Source organism: Neomonachus schauinslandi, chromosome 9 (assembly GCF_002201575.2).
Source record: "Neomonachus schauinslandi chromosome 9, ASM220157v2, whole genome shotgun sequence".
Classification (NCBI taxonomy): domain Eukaryota; kingdom Metazoa; phylum Chordata; class Mammalia; order Carnivora; family Phocidae; genus Neomonachus; species Neomonachus schauinslandi.
Genome location: NC_058411.1, coordinates 36687010 through 36704016, shown reverse-complemented (window position 1 = coordinate 36704016; position 17007 = coordinate 36687010). Strand labels below are relative to the sequence as shown.

Genomic DNA, 17007 nt, shown 5'->3' with positions numbered 1-17007 from the left:
CTTCTCTTATATTTGTCATTTTATTAGCCACAGTACTATCTATCCAGTTGTCTTTGACTCATCCTCTTTTTCACATTCAATTCTTATCTATCAACAAATATGTTGACTCTAATCTTGGAGTGTCTGCTATCTGCCCATGTCCATTTCCGGTTTCCTTGCTTAAAGCCATGGTCAATCTAGCTGATTTACTCTTAGGTTTTCTTAACTAGTTTCCCTATCTACCCATTCAACACAAAGCCACTAGGTTTTTAATCATTTTTGTACCACAGATCCCTTTTGGTAATCTGATGAAATCTATGGACCCCTTCTTAGAATCAAGTTTTTAAATTAATACAAGAAAAACATGGCATTGCAAAGAAAACCATAGGGACCAATGTCCCTTTGAGAGGTTTCTCTAAAGCATAAATGTGATCATATCATTTCCCTGGCACATGGGACACCAACCACCACTGTTTCACTCTACATAACTTTAACCTTTCCTTCACCTGACTTCACCCACACTGAACTCATATTCAAAGTCATCATACTCTCTCATCTCTGAGCCTTTGCACTGGTCTCCCTGGTAGAAATGACCTGCATCTCTTCTTTACCCATTTCTCATATTTTTCCTCCAACATTCACTCACCCCAGGTATCACCTCACTCAGGTAAGCCTCCCTAGAGCCCCAAGTCTAGGCAAATGCTCTTCTAAGTGTTCCCACTGCACCCTATCAATCTATTTATCATATCCTATTGTCAGCTTCTTCTGCTTGATCTTTAGTTCCTTGATGGTAGAGCCCATTGCTTATTCATCTTCACATCCTTTGTAAAGTATCAGGCACAGAGAAAACTCTCAATGAGTGTGTGCTGCATACATAAATAGATAAAATGAGTGAACTTCCTATCTCATTTACTCAAAGAAAACCTCACCCTCTACAAATACCACTTGGGATGTCATGAACTAGTTTCTCATTTCAAAAATATGAGAAAATAAAAAGAAATATTTAAAATTTCTGTAATTCCATAAGGGAAAAATAATTAGAAGATAAGTACTTGTAAAATAATAACCAGAAATACCTATATTGAGTCATTTGGAGGGAAAAAATGTACCACCACCACCATCTTGGGAAGGAAAGTTAGTCTCCCACTTACTTCAGCTAATCTTGAATGTTTGTGGACCACCTCTGTTTTATTCATTGGCGTGAGCTGCTGCAAAACACTTCGGCTATTTGTCAAAGCCCGCGTCAATCGGGCAAATTTTGTCCAACCTTAAAAGTAAGGAGAGAAAGCCTCAGTTTTTCACATATAATGAATATGGAACCCAACATTCTTGCTAATATTCAAAGGATCTAAGAAATAGCACAACATCCAGAACTAATAAAAAGTATCAATCTAAAGCATTTTATTTCTGCATAAACATCATCACATTTCAAGCGTAGCTATAAAGTAATGAGTAATTTTTATATGTGACCTTTGTGTTTTGCTCATATCTATTACATAGTCTCAGTAGCCAAGTTACAGCTGCCCACAAAATTCTGTGCTCCCCCTTGCATTATATAGATTTGTTACTGGAACACAGCTGCCCAGCCATGAATACACTTCCCAGCATTCCTTGCATCTAGCTGTGTCCATGTCCCTAGTTCTCATCAATGGAATAAAAGCAGAAATGAAGTGTGTCACTCCTACACATGTGCATGCCGCAACATAAGAAGCAAGTGAGACTTCTCTACACTTTCTTCCTCTTTCTACCAGCTGGATGCAAGTGACAAGGCCCCAGGGAGAGGTAAAGCACTGAATCAGTGCACAGAAGATTGCCATATGCCAAGGATCACCTGCCTTGGACTGTAATGTGAGCAAGAAATAGGCTTCTGTTGTGTTAAGCCACTGAAAGTTGGGGGCAGGGGTATTTATTATAGACTAATAAAAACAGTTCTACTGTGCATTGTGTGCAGATATATACACATAAGAAAATGAAGCCCAATTTTGACAAATCTCACATATTATGGTTCTTATCACACTTCCATCTTTTCTTGTTACATAGAAAAATGTTATTTCTCTCTTAACAACTACAGTGATAGCTAAAGATCCTTCCTTAAATATCTAGAATCCCTAATATTGTTTTCTGAAAGAGTAGTAATTTTAACTTCTGGGGGAAAGGGATGTGAATTTAATGAGAAAGAAATTTCTTCTGAGGGCGCCTGGGTGGCTCAGTTGTTAAGCATCTGCCTTCGGCTCAGGTCATGATCCCAGAGTCCTGGGATTGAGCCCACATTGGGCTCCCTGCTCAGTGGGAAGCCTGCTTCTCCCACTCCCACTCCCCCTGCTTGTGTTCCCTCTCTCGCTCTCTATCAAATAAACAAATAAAATCTTAAAAAAGAAATTTCTTCTGAGGCCTCAAATTCCTGTTATTAAAATAATTAATTTCAAGGAAATGTGAATAAGTAGAGCAAAACTAACCATACTCTGGTCCTATCTCAATTATCCTTTCTCTACATATCCCAAAGACTCTAATTTATTAAAGATTCCATTAAGACCATGTGATAATTTCTATGCTAGTGTCCCTAACTATGTTATTTGTCAAATAACTCCTTAACAAGGAAAACTCCTGCTGGTCCCAAGGAATGACTGTAATGGCAATGATGAAATTTCAAACAATGTGACAAAAGATGAAGGAAGAAATCCTAGGCAGACACCTGTCAAATGTCTTTCAAACTATACTAGGTAGATGACATCATACTTTACTACCATTCTTCAGGCTAATTCTGACTTCAGTTAAGCTTTGTATTTCCCTACCAATTCAGCTCCCTCTATGGTATCCAACAAGTGGATTAGAAAATAGGTAAACTGGCATCAGTTGGTAGAAGGTCCTTAATTCTTAATTAATGGACTTTATCCTAGTGGCTAGAAGAAAAAAAATGTTAGGCCTTGAGAATTGTATGTAACCCTAAGGCTAACCCTGTGTAATGTGCTAAAAAAAATTTTTAAAAAAGGAAGCACCAGATATGCCACCAGCTCTCTAAGAACTTAACATCAATGTAAAAGACCAATATGCAATCTCTATCACCAATCTAGACTCTTCTTCTGAGGACTAGACCTATCTAGTATCTAATCAGCCATTAGCCACCTCTTACTAAGATAGTCTATAGGCATCTGACAACATGTCCAAAATTGATCTCATCATCTTCTCTCTCCATCTCCAACTCCACATCTTTCATGTATTCCTGGACTTGGTGAATGGGCCCATGATATTTCCATTGCCCATATCAGAAACTTGAAATTTACCATCCTCCTTCACTATTATCTCCACATCCACATATCCAATCACTTCTAAGTCTTATAGACTATAACTTATTAATAAATACTCAAGTTGAATCTCCTCTTTCCATCCCTATATGTCAGACAGTATATCATCTTCCACCCGTGCATCTTAAAGACTATACTCTCTATCTGCTCACTGACCATATACTCCCCAAGCAACTCTCTACATTGCTGCCAAAGTGCTTTCTAAAGCACACAACTGGCCCACGCCCTTCCCTTATTTCACTCTTTAAGAGACCCCTTGAAGCCTTCAGTATAACATTGCATATCCTTGGTATATAGGTCATTTAGTTTCTGATCCCAAAGATTGCTCTGCATTCATCCCCTTCTACTTATTCATATATACTCTGTATTCCAGCCCTACTAAAATCAGTAGCAAATTAAAAAAAAAAGAATAAATTCAAAACTAAAATTAAATCTACTAAGAATTCTCTGTACACCCCATGATATTCAGTGTTTCCAGGCTTTCATGCATTTACTGGCACCTCCAGACTCAGTTAAAGCATTATCTCCTTCTGGAAGCTTCTCTGATCCATTCATAGTGGTAAGAGTATCTTCAGATGACAGTAACAATGTTGGCACCTGAAATATTTCTTGTGATCATTTCTCTTTCTTACTTCAACTGGATTTATAATTGCATTGAATATTTCTAGAAACTTACAAGGCAATGTTATACTTATTGAAGCTTCATTTTCCTAAGACAAGTGATGTTACACATCTTAGTACTTCTGAGTACTGGATTTAGAAAGAAGCCCATTTTTATTCCCAGAGTTCAATAAGGTTTATCCAGAAAATATTTTGAAAAAAATTAAAAGAGATATTGGAGGAATAAATTCATTGACATATAGAAGAATACAAATCATCAAATGGCATGCATTCTCTCATTTCCTAGGATAATGGCTAGGGTTAGGGCTTTCTTATAGTCCTCAGTTCTAAACAGTTAGCATTTTTTTCAAGACCCCTATACCACCCCTTTCTCCTCACTCTCAGATTACCTTGTCAAATGTTATTGAATAAACAGAAGCCATAAGAAACATAATAGATAGCCCTCAATTTCCCTTCTGTCCCCTCCATCTCAAGACCCACCTGTATGGCACTGATTCTTGCCTGCACCTTTATCATCTCAGAGTAGTAGACATTTGCTCTTTTCTGATCATGCATATGTTCTATTCATGAACATTTAAGTAGTTTCTAGATTTTCACTATCACTAACAACACCACAGTGAATTTCCTTATGCCTATCCCTTTGTGCCCTTGGACACATTCGGAATTGCCTATGTTATTAACTAAATTAGTTCATTTGATCTGTCACCAACCCCCACTATACAGTCAAACTTTGAAAAAGTCGAGCAGCCATACTGTCTAGGTCAGAGAAAAAAGACACATCAGCAGTTCTAACTTTTCCCAGTGATACATTTACTGATCTCACCTTTACAGAGACCTCACTGGTGTAACTGATTATTCAGCACAGTTCGCTGATGTTACTTAGATGTGGTCGATATGGGGTAATGTGAACAGACAGCTGACTATGAAGAGCCTAATACTTGCTCTATGAGTTGTTCATGGAATTATGAGAACATTTGTTCTCCTAAAAGCTCAGGATGCCATCTCCTTCTTAATAAAACATTAGTTTAGCTCTATTGGGTTGCAATTAACCTCTTTATCATGCACTGCCTAATCTTAAAAATAAGAGAAAGTCACAGAGGCAGTTAAATCAATCTATTAGACTGCAACACAAGATTCTAATCTATACGAAAAAAGCTTAGGTAAACAATTATACTCTTGGCCAAAGAGACTACATGGCATAATTACTCATATTTCATCTGTTGTTTCCTCTCTAAAGAAAACCATTGGCTTCCCACAGGGGAAGGTTGCTATTTTTGCTGTTAGCTTCATTCTGTAAGAATTTTTTTTGTCTCAATTATTGGCATGAAGATGCCATAACTATTTGGCACAGGATATTTCATACTGTGAGTGTCTTGGCAGTTTTGGAATCTGTTTGAAAATACCGTACAGGATAAATGGGCAGAGATTCTGGCCATCTCTTGTAGAACACATATGGATAATCAACGAAATGGATTTCTTGGCTGTAATTTTTCCCCTTCGTATTATTACAAATGATGAATCAGGTACCACTGACTGATTATCTGAGCAACAGTTCCAAGATCTCAGTACCAGGAACAAAAGATAACAAAAATGCTTTGCCCCCTTGAATTATTATCAGTAAATTTCTTGGTTCAAAACAGTTCAATTCTGTCAGAATCAGAGTGTTCTCAACATGTGCTTAATTGCTGTAGGAAAAAAGGTGAGCAGGGTATTAACGTGGCCAAACTACAATAATAAGTTTCCACTGGAAAGGATGAGACAGCATGGTGCAATAGAGAGAACATGGGATTGGAAATCAGTCACACTTTGCATGTCAGGATCTTCAACAGTAAAATGGAAATAATGATACTAATTTTCAGAATTATAGGAAAGAGCAATAAAGAACATAAACTTCCTGACATATAGTAACTACTCCATCAAAACTGGATTCCTTCCCCTTCGATGGTTTTTACTACCATCCGTCATGGTATAAGTCAGAAGTATCACTGACATCACTCAGTGCCATTCTTTTTAAGGGAAAAAAAATCAATCTAGAATGAAGTTTTGGTATTATAAGATTCATTATGAGGAAGAGGCGCACTCAGATTGGTTGGCTGCCATCACATTATAGTTACTATCCCAGATACAATTTAGAAATAAAATTCAGAATTAGCCTTTACTCAACTCTTTCAACCATGTGTCTGAGTTGGTAAAAATACCAAAGCAAGTAGGAAATTGATGTCAATTCCAACCTTGGCAAATTCTCAAAGGACTTAGGCCCTTGCTCTAATCACTGGCCCCTTTTCACATTAAGAAAGTCAAATGTAAAGTGCTGAATAGCAGTGGCTATGGGGGCACTGTTTACTTGTTAATAATCTCAAAGGGAAACCTTTCAATGTTTCAACCATTAAGTATGATATTTGTGTAGATATCCTTTTGTGTAGATGCCCTTTACCAAATTTATTAATTGTCTTCTAACTCGAAGAATTGAAGAAGAAGAAGAAGAGGAAGAGGAGGAGGAGGAGGAAGAGGAGGGAGAGGAGGAGGGGGAGGGGGAAGGTAAAAATACCCTTGCTCTGGGATTAAAAGTTCCATTCTGGCCTGCTAAGGTATGGATTCACTTGTCTATTCTGTATCTTAAAATACTATTTCCTATGTCCTAGGTAGAACTCTATTACCTAAGTATTTCCTCAAATTTTACAAACACCCTCCATCTCTGCCCTTGCAACAGCCTCAACTCCCTGATACTTTGCCCTGATTCTTTTCCATTCACTCACCTTACCAAATCCCAACTCTGGTTAAATCCAACTCTTCATTACTTCTTCATCTATAGATCTTTGACTAAATATGGATAGAGTAAAACAATAATCATGCTCATAGATTCTAGTGGAACTCATGACCACTAGTCCCAAGCAGACCTTAGTGTCCAGCTTACCAAATTCCCTTTGCCCACTCACTTCTCCACCCTCTTAGATTACCATTTCATACCTACTTCTCTCTCACCATGACTTTAATACTTCTTCATCTCCTTCACCATCCTTACTCTCAGGTGATAACCATGTTTTTTATATTCCTGAGAAGAGCAATCAAAAGAAAACTTCCAATATATATTTACTTGTTTGTCTCCCCTCCCCGCCATTAGGATGGGAAGGAACTGTGTATCTCCAGGACCTAGAATGGTGCCTGCACCATTCTGTACGCCTAATCAGCATTTTTGGTTGAGGGGAAAAAATCAGTAAAATAGATAAACAAGGGGAACAAAACTTTCCTACAAGAGTCATAAGAAGGCTCATGTTAAGTAACCCTGGTGCCCAAGGTTAAATTAAAAGTAAATCTACTATCTCCCAGTTCATTGTTTTAGACCCAAATCATTTTGATATTATGGTGTTATCATGAAATCTCCTCTGCTCTTTCTCAAAAGTTCCACAGTCCCCTTTATTCAACTTAAGAATTTGAGAGACATATTTTTTCTGCCAAGATTTCCAAACACACTTTCCTATACTTCTACCTTCATAGAGATAGTAGGATGATTACTTAATGTCATAAATATTTTATTTCTATTGAATTTTTCATATTAATTTTACAGCTCATTTGAACAATACAAAGTAGCTCATATACAGCATTCATAGTTACATTGTGCAATACTTTTTTCAGTGATCTGTTATGTATTTGAAAGGTGTGGAAAAGTCTCAAAATAAAAGTCTGTTTAAAATAAGCTCTTCCCCCACAAATTCTGGCACTGGAAAGAGATAGTCTTCTCTAATGATTTTCACAATGGGGTCTGATTTTCCCTGTAAATTCTAATTTACATGCCTATCAAGCACATAGTTCAAAATCAAATGGTCTGAGTTGTTTGGAGTTTATTCAAATGCCATTTTTTTTTGTAAGAATGAGTTATGCATTTAAAAGATTTTGCCTGATGAAGAACTCTGAGATTCTGATATAAGGATACAGGGATGGAGGTGTAGGCAGATAAATGGAAGGGCATTAACTTGAAAAATAAAAGTCAATGCTCAATATTAGCACCTTTTCCCCAATTTCACTAAAAAATGCTGTCAATTTTTAGTTTCCATAAATAGACTACATATACTGACACCATCAATCAATGTTCAGCATATCAAAATTGAGAATGTACTGTATGTACTCTCCCTAACTTCAGCAGTGTCATGAAATCACTTAAAGAGAGAGAATTATAATATTCATCAAATATAAATATAAGTATTATATAAGGGAAAATACTGTGACACAAAAGCTTTTTACTCAGTATTACTGTCATTCAGTGTGAAAGCAAGACAAATTCATCCGAAGAATGTTAGGTCACAAATCATATAAAAATTACTTATCTTTTATTTAAAAACATATTACTTTAAGATATAGTCAGCTGTTAACTGGAGGTTTTTCATAGATGTTCCTTATCAAGTTGAGGAAGTTGCTCTCCATTCCTACTTTGCTAAGAGTTTTTACCATGAATGGGTGCTGGATTTTGTCAAATCCTTGTTCTATGTCAAATGAAATGATATGATCTTTCTTTTTTTAGCCTGTTCAAATAGTAGATTACAGTGATTGATTTTTTTCATGTTGAACCCACTTTGCATATGTGGAATAGATCCCACTTAGTTGTCATGTAGATTCAATTTTTGTTGAGTATTTTTATATGAATATTCATGAGAAATATTGGTCTATAATGTTCTTTTCTAGTGATGTCTTTTTCTGGTTTTGGTATGTGGGTAGTGCTGGTCTCATAGAACAAATGAGGAGAGTTCTCTCTGCTTCTATTTTTGGAAAAGATTGTAGATTTGCCAAAAATGAAAAACAGAAACATCATACATGGTGTTTCTTTGTTTTGGAAGTTTATTAATTATTAATTAATTTTTAATAGATATAAGATGATTTAAGTTATCTATTTCTCCTAGTGTGAGTTCTGGCAGTTTGTTTTTCAAAGAAATGGTCCATTTCCCCTAAATTATCAATTCAGTGGCTATAGAGTTGATCAAAGTATTCCTTTATATGCTTTAATGTCATTGAGATGAGTTGTGATGGCCCTTCTTTAACTTCTAATATTGGTAATCTGCTTCTTCTCCCTTTGTTCTTGGTTAGCCTGGCTAGAGGTTTATTAACTTTGATGATCTTTTTAAAGAACCAGCTTTGAGTTGTGGTGATTTTCTCTAATGTTTTCCTATTTTCTAGTTCATTGATTTCTGCTCTAAAGTTTCTTATTTCTTGTCTTCAGCTTGCTTTCACTTAAATTGCTCTTCTTTGTCTCCCGAAGGTAGAAGCTTAGGGTTTTAATTTTATATCTTTCCTCTTTTCTCATATATGCATTTAATGTTACATACATTTTGCTCTAACCACTACTTTTGCTATATCCCATTAATTTGATAATTGGTAATTTCATTTTCAGTTAGTCAAAATATTTTTCTAATTTATCTTCAGGCTTCTTCTTTGGCCCATGGGTTATTTAGAAATGTGTTAATTTCTAAGTATTTGGAGATTTCTTAGCTATCTTTCTGTTATTGATTTCTAGTTTAATTCCATTGTGATCTAAGGACATGCCTTTTAAGATTTCTATTCTTTTAAATTGGCCAAGGTGTGTTTTATGGCCAGAATGTGATCTATCTAGTGAATGTTCCACGTAAGCTTGAGAACACAAATTCTATTGCTATTGGATGGAGCACGTTGAATTTTAAAACAAACAAACAAGCATTAAACCTAAATACTATTAGAAAACTATTCTATTTTTAAAAACAGTATTTAAATTCATCCTAAACCTTCTAGACACTAGGTCTATGAGTAAAGGTAGAAGAACAGGTAAAATAAGTCCAAAAGTGAACATTCCATCTTCCAGGAGATGATTTAATACACACATTTTCAGAAACATTCACAAATAAATTGTTCCATGTTATACTTTAAATGGTTTACACATTACTGGGTCCTGGGTGGCTCAGTTGGTTAAGCAACTGCCTTCGGCTCAGGTCATGATCCTGGAGTCCCGGGATCGAGTCCCGCATCGGGCTCCCTGCTCAGCAGGGAGTCTGCTTCTCCCTCTCCTGCTCCCCCCTCTTGTGCTCTCTCTCTCTCAAATAAATAAATAAAATCTTTAAAAAATATAAAAATAAAAATAAAAATAAATGGTTTACACATTACAAAATTTTCCTCTTATAATTTGATGTTAACCAAAAACTGACCAAGTATAATATATGTGAATTCATATGCAAGGAATAAACCTATAAAATTTTTCTACAATTATGATTACAGTTGGAAAAATTAAACTTTCGTGCCAGTTTTTTTAAAGAGGTAAGAAAAGGCAATGCCAAATGCAAAGAGGAAGATTACATTTTTAGTCTCCAAAGAGATTATTAAAAATAACATGTCATAAAACTTCTAAGAGTATTTGAAATTCTTCATTTATCAGATACCAGTTTTTAATTTAAACATAATTGGAGAGAATAAAATGAGAGTAAATTACATAGAAAACAGGATAAAAGCACATGCCACTGACTACTGCTTTCTATAACTCTCCCCCTGAATATTAAAGTCAGTAAGATTGTAGTCAGGATGTTTGCATTTTGCCAGCCACTCTCTTGATAACAAAATTATTCTTCACATAATCTAACAGCATCTACCCAAGAGAATCTACAAAAGCTGAGTAAGTAAAGGGTGAAAAGTAACGTGAAAAAAGTCAACTAACCAACCTCTAATCAATTCAACAAAATTCAATCAACTGATCAACTGTGCTGTAAAAGGACTTCACCCAAACCATCTCACAGGCTGTTATATTTTGTGTTTCTAAAGTTCATCCTGGAAGAAGTTGTCAAAATTCCCATTATATTGATTCTAAATTAATAATGCTCTACGATAGTTCCTCCTTATGTCTTATCTCAATTCCTCTTATTACAATTTAAGTTAACCAACTATTATTTCTACTCTGGATAGCCATGCTATTTCCATTCAAATGGTATGATTGAATAAAACTGGTTGTGGATAATTACTAGCATGAATGTAAAGCAAAAGAAGTACCAAATAGTAAAATTTTGTGCTCCAGTTCAACCTATGTATTTTTTAAATAATAATATATTTAATTGACAGCCTAATTCTTAAGTGTGGCCATTCCTTTGAAAATTACCTTTTGTTGGGGTGCCTGGGTGGCTCAGACAGTTAAAGTGACCAACTCTTGATTTCAGCTCAGGTCATGATGTCAGAGTCATGAGATCAAGCCCTGCATCGGCTCCACGCTGGGCAGGGAGCCTGCTTAGGATTCTCTCTCTCTCCCTCTGTCCCTCCCCCCACTCTCTCTCTCTCTCAAAAAAGAAAAAGAAAAAGAAAATTACCTTTTGTTGAATCATCCTCTATTGGCTGTTTGAACAACGTAATATCCTTGAAAGTACATAGGAACAAGACCACCTTTTCATGTTCATTTCTTATTGGTGCAATTTGCATATAAAACCAAACAGGGGTTCCTGTAAGAGACAAAAAGGACAATAGAGTGTGACATAGCCACAGCAATGATTTGGTCTCCTGCCTTGCCTCTTTCTTCAGCTGCCCACTGCTGTGCCAGGAACGAGCACCGAAACAACAGTATTTTAATTGCTTCCAGAATTAAAAAAAAAAAAAAAACTTTAACTTTGTATCAATTACCAATTGCTCAAATATTAATAAACATTTTTCAACCCAAAATATCAAAATGTGAAAGTAAAGCTGAGGGTGACATTTCACCACACAGGAGCACAAAAGCTGTGTCACTACGGTAACACCAGCATTACCTTTAGGTCTGTGTCCCTGCACCTCCGCTGCTCTCTCCAACTTCCTTTTCATAGTTTCACCATGTGTGACCACTCCTACATGCTTCTCTCTTCCTGTCCCTTTGAGAAGTGTTTCCAATTGACTTCAGCAGCAATCACTGATGCTCTGATAAGCATTCCTCTTGGAAGAACATTTGAAATGCTCTTCCTACCTCAAGGTTCTCTCATCAGTCAGAGTTGTAAGACGGCTCTATTGCCTTTGACAGCACCCCCACATCAGAGAGAGAGGATGTCAGCAACGCTTGATGTCTGCTGTACACAGAACTCTACCTGAAGCCTTTAAGACGACCTTAAAGGTGGGGGGGGGAGACATGCCCCCAGCCCTTGAGATTCTCAGGTATCTTCATGAGCCACTGCTTCCTATCTCGTTCACTCAAAGAATGAGGCTTGACTCTATCACTATGTTCTTTAATTTTTTTTTGTTTGCAGTTGTTCAAATATTCTTTATTTTTTAATAATTTGCCAGTTGCGTATAACACCCAGTGCTCATCACAACACATGCCCTCCTTAATGCCCATCACCCAATTACCCCATCCCCCTGCCCACCTCCCCTCCAGCAAACCCCAGTTTGCTTCCCATAGTCAAGAGTCTCTCATGGTTTTTCTCCCTCTCTGATGACCTCCCATTCAGTTTTCCCTCCCTTCCCCTATGATCCTCTGAGCTGTCACTATGTTCCTTAAACAATGGCTCCTGCAGACTCCAGAAAACAAAGAGTTTCAGAGCACTTAAGGCTTTGGATTTGGACAAACCAGGAACTGGCATTATTTCAAACAATAAATATTTGAAGACACAAGAAATGCCTTCAAAGGAGTAATTATCCATTAAACGATAAAACACTGAAGGAATGTTCCATCAGAATCAAAAAGACATTTTCCATTATATTCTTTCCAAGCCATGGTGCAGTAAAGCCTCTCCAAATTTTCTATCTTAAAGACATAAAGGCTTTTGTTAGGTTTGGGATTTGGGGAGTGAAATATGCAGCTATTAATAGTCTCTATGTGAGAGTTGATAGTCTGTTAGTGGTGCAACGAAAACCAAATTAGAAAAACCTTCATACCTTTGGCCAAAAAACTCACAAAGTAATGTCACCACAATGGGGAATTTGTCATCTAGACAAGAAGAGATGGCTTAACTACCAGGTTCAAGAAGTCAGAGAATTAGAAAGAGGAGGTGTTTATGGAATATTCAGTTCTGACAACCAGATCCTTTGCAACCCTGGGGCCCTATGAAAACACGGCCCTTTCCAAAATGATCACTGGGTGAGACAGGGATCTCAAAAACCATCACACCATCTCCCAGAGAGGCTTGTTCTTTGTTTTCTGCTCCTTCTTCTACATAGTGTACCCAAGAACTGTGAGTGATATATGCAGTTCTACAAATCACCAGACACATGCTAGCAGATACGTGGCCTATGGCTGTTCCAACACAGGAGCCTGAGGCAGCAGGGTCATAAACAGAGAAAAGGGCATTAAAAATCAGTCATTTTCCAAGGTCTGTTAAAAATCTGAACAGAAAGAGATGATGTTACATTTTGCACATTCTATGAAAAGAGCAATTTTTCAAATTTTAGCCAGAGTCAGGACTGTTTTTTTAAAACTGCTTTCAGCTATCAAAGTTGACTTACAGGGTCAGATTCCCCAAGTAGACAGAGTATTTGCTGAGTGGCTGGTAAAATATCTATACTCTGGTCTGGGGGTTCAAGAGAGCAGAACATCTGAGAGGGTTAGGCAGAGAGGCCAGTCGTAGATGGAAACTCAGAGCAGTGTCTTAGCACTGATTATCTGGGCGGCCCAGACTATCACAGGTGTGCCTTTGTGCAGACAGGAAGACCCATTTAAACCATCACCCCAGTGCTACTGTTTCCTTCCCAACAGAAACGGTTCCCGCTAATCAGAGCAATGCACCTTAAAAACAGAGCCTACAAACTGAAATGTCAATGATGACACATGTTAAATCAGATACCTCAATCCCCCCATTTGCAAAATGCTGTTTAACCTAATTACTTAATGGAAGTGTTAGGAAGACGTGGCATTCAGGCATTCCCAAAACATTTATCTACAGACATGTGAATTTTTCTATCTAACATTTTTAAAAAGTTACAAAAACATATTTTTTCTAGTTGATGTTCAAGAACCTTCAGGTAACAATTTACAAGATTTTTTAAAGCTCCTTTCAGTGTAGTAGAACTCCACTAAAATACCTAAATGATACCTATCCATATTAATGAAAAAAACTCAATGCAAATAACAGAATTTCAAAACATTAAAATAAAGCAAAATACTACCTTGGAAGGAAACTTTTGGAAATGTAAAATTCAAGTTCTTGTTAACATGATTTAAAGGATATAAGGAAAACAGAATCTCCACAAAGGTATTTTTAAGAAACTCAGACACTATGAACTTGGTTCTCATGCTTTAAAATCAGGCAAATATTTGCTTATTCTTCTTAGTGTCAAAGTGAAATGACTTTAGTAATAGGGAATATCCTTAAATTATTTGCTAAACTCAGGGCACATATCTAAGTCATTCAAAGGAGAACAACCTATATGAAAAAGATACAGGGTTTTGACATAGGAGTCTACTACAAATTTATCGATATATATCTGGACTTGGTGAGAAAGACCCAGAGGACACCTCAAGCTTGACTTTTCTCCGGTCGAGGCCAGAGCAGATCATTCAGAATGGATTGTTTTCTAGGTGACAAGCCAACAGACATTTGGCCATGAATAAAGAGGAATACCTCTTTGGCCTTGATTCTAAAATGAAAGATAAAATAATAAGACATTCCATAGGTAAAACCACTAAAGACCAGTATTCCCATTACCAAGTGCACTAATTTTAAAGCAATGCCTGTGGCTGTGATTATGTCTTTGATGGTCTATTAATAAAAAGAAAAACCTAAGTTCAATTCTAAATATTTTATAGTAAATAAATGTTTGAGTAAGGTGGAGAGGATGAATTATGCTGTAAAAAATCCAGCCCGCTCTGAACATGGAGCAAGTGCTTCCTCTGGAAGCTAAAATGCTTCCCAAACTGGGGAAGAATTTAGTAACCATCAATTTCCACTAAAGATAATAACTGGCTTTGGGACGCCTGGGTGGCGCAGTCGATTGAGTGTCTGACTCTTGATTTCGGCTCAGGTTATGATCTCAGGGTCATGAGATCGAGCCCTACGTTGGGTTCCGTGCTCAGCAGGGAGTCTACTTGATATTCCTCTCCCTCTGTCCCTCCCACTCATGCTCTCTCCCTTTCTTTCTCTCTCTCTGTCAAATAAATAAATAAATCTTTTAAAAAATGGTAATAATTGGCTTTGCTGTCATTTATCATTAACACTAAATAAATTGACCCATCTTGTAAAGTGACTGTTCATTTAAAAAAAAAAATTTAAAAAAAAAAAAAAGGTCAACTTGGGAAAAAGAAATAAAAGTCAGTGACCAAACTATTCAAAGAAAACAAATTAGAAAGGAAATTTGGTTGTGGAGTACAATAGTTGGTTTTTGTTTGGCTGCAAATTCTGAAAGAGAATCCATATCATGAGGTCTTATGTGATATATAATGGACAACTGATCATTCACAAATTCCATCCTAGAGAACAGTTCACCATAATCAATACATATTTACCAGATGTGAATGGCCTATTCTGAAAGTAGGAACTACTTCTGTTAGCCTTCTACACAAAAGAGTCAGAGTCTAGCAAAAGGCCACATTGGTAAAGACCTCAAGTCAATAACCACGTCAGCCGTGCACACGTAGAAAGGGAATCACACATACTCAGTGATACCAATCACCTTTTCCATTAACCACAAGAAGAAATGAATGAATTTCTCTATCATTTTTAGTTGCTATCATGTAACTGTAGGATCTTTACCATGACTATTAATTACAAAACATTTTGCCACCTTACACACACATACAAAATCACATTTAAAATGCACCATATTTTCCTGCCATTCCTCAAAAGGTTGCTTTTCATAGGGAGAATCATTCACTAGTTTTGCTCTCTAATTTTATCAGCACCCCCTGCCTTTACCAAGAGAAGGACAAAGTTTGATATTCTCTCTACACTATAGCTCAACCACCACTAACCAAAACATAACATTAATCAGAATTGACACATCTTATTGGTAATTTAGATACTTACTGTTTTTCTTGTACAGAAGAACTTCAAAGCAGTTTGAATCGTAGTTGTCAAAAGTCTGTCTGACTTTCTCAATGGTCTTCTTGTCAGTCAATTCTCCATACATAAAACTGGGAAAAAAACAAACAATCCATTTCAGTTTTGTGTTGCTTTTCAAATGCTATATAAAATCACATAGTTGTCTCTTTTGATTGAGTATTCAAATTTAGTTACAAAATTAAATACTGCTCCCACAAAACAAACTAAATTATTGAAACAATGTTTTAATCGTGATTGTTAAACTTCTTGCTAAAAGCTAGGTTTAGAAATTATTTCATATGTATATATATACATATATATATATATGTATATATATACACAGAGAGAGAAAGAGAGGGAGAGAGAGAGAGAATCATCAACTTACATAGTTCATATAGGCATGAATTTCAGTAACTATGATTTAGTTAAATAACACCAGTTTCCCAACAGCACAATTCAAATTTCAGTTATCATAGTATATTAACTGTAAATAACTGCATAAAGTATAAACTTTGCTGTTAGCTCCTCAGCTACAAATCACTAGTAAATAACAGATACACATCACAATCAGTAACCAATCACATCACTTCTTTCCAAGCCCCTCAGTCTTGGTCCCCGTACATCTGTTATTCAGTTCACGCCCAGACTAAAAGCATGTAGTTGTGTTGCCTCCTTGGCTCTCAGCAATAAACCCATGTGACATTTTACAAAAACGGATAACTGAAAGCAGGAATTAGCCATCAAAGATTAAAGTCTAGTGAAGAAATGAAAAATGATAATGCTGGAAGGGGACATTCAAATTGAACATAAATGAAGGTATAGATGAAACCCAAGACTATGGCATGTTGACACTGTTGTCATTTGAGAGACTCTAGATGTGCAGCTGGAAGAACTTAGGGAGGGTGAACTTATCAACATAAATCAGGAAAGCGATTGTGACAAAGATGATCAAGTTTTCCCAGGGGCGCCTGGGTGGCTCAGTCGTTAAGCGTCTGCCTTTGGCTCAGGTCATGATCCCAGGGTCCTGGGATCGAGCCCCGCATCGGGCTCCCTGCTCCGCGGGAAGCCTGCTTCTCCCTCTCCCACTCCCCCTGCTTGTGTTCCCTCTCTCACTGTGTCTCTCTCTGTCAAATAAATGAATAAAATCTTAAAAAAAAAAAAAATTTTCCCAG

At 36.7% G+C, this 17007-nt stretch overlaps 1 protein-coding gene across 1 annotated transcript in view; it reads right to left on the bottom strand.

Annotated features, from left to right (window-relative positions):
* KCNH5 (potassium voltage-gated channel subfamily H member 5) overlaps positions 1–17007 on the bottom strand; it is a 292174-nt gene that overhangs the window by 234040 nt on the left and 41127 nt on the right. Inside the window, exons 3-5 of the mRNA XM_021701465.1 lie at positions 15821–15927; positions 11210–11338; positions 1131–1246 (exon numbers count right to left, since the gene is read on the bottom strand). Coding sequence (XP_021557140.1) covers positions 1131–1246; positions 11210–11338; positions 15821–15927 — 352 coding nt within the window. The remainder of the gene's footprint in view (positions 1–1130; positions 1247–11209; positions 11339–15820; positions 15928–17007) is intronic.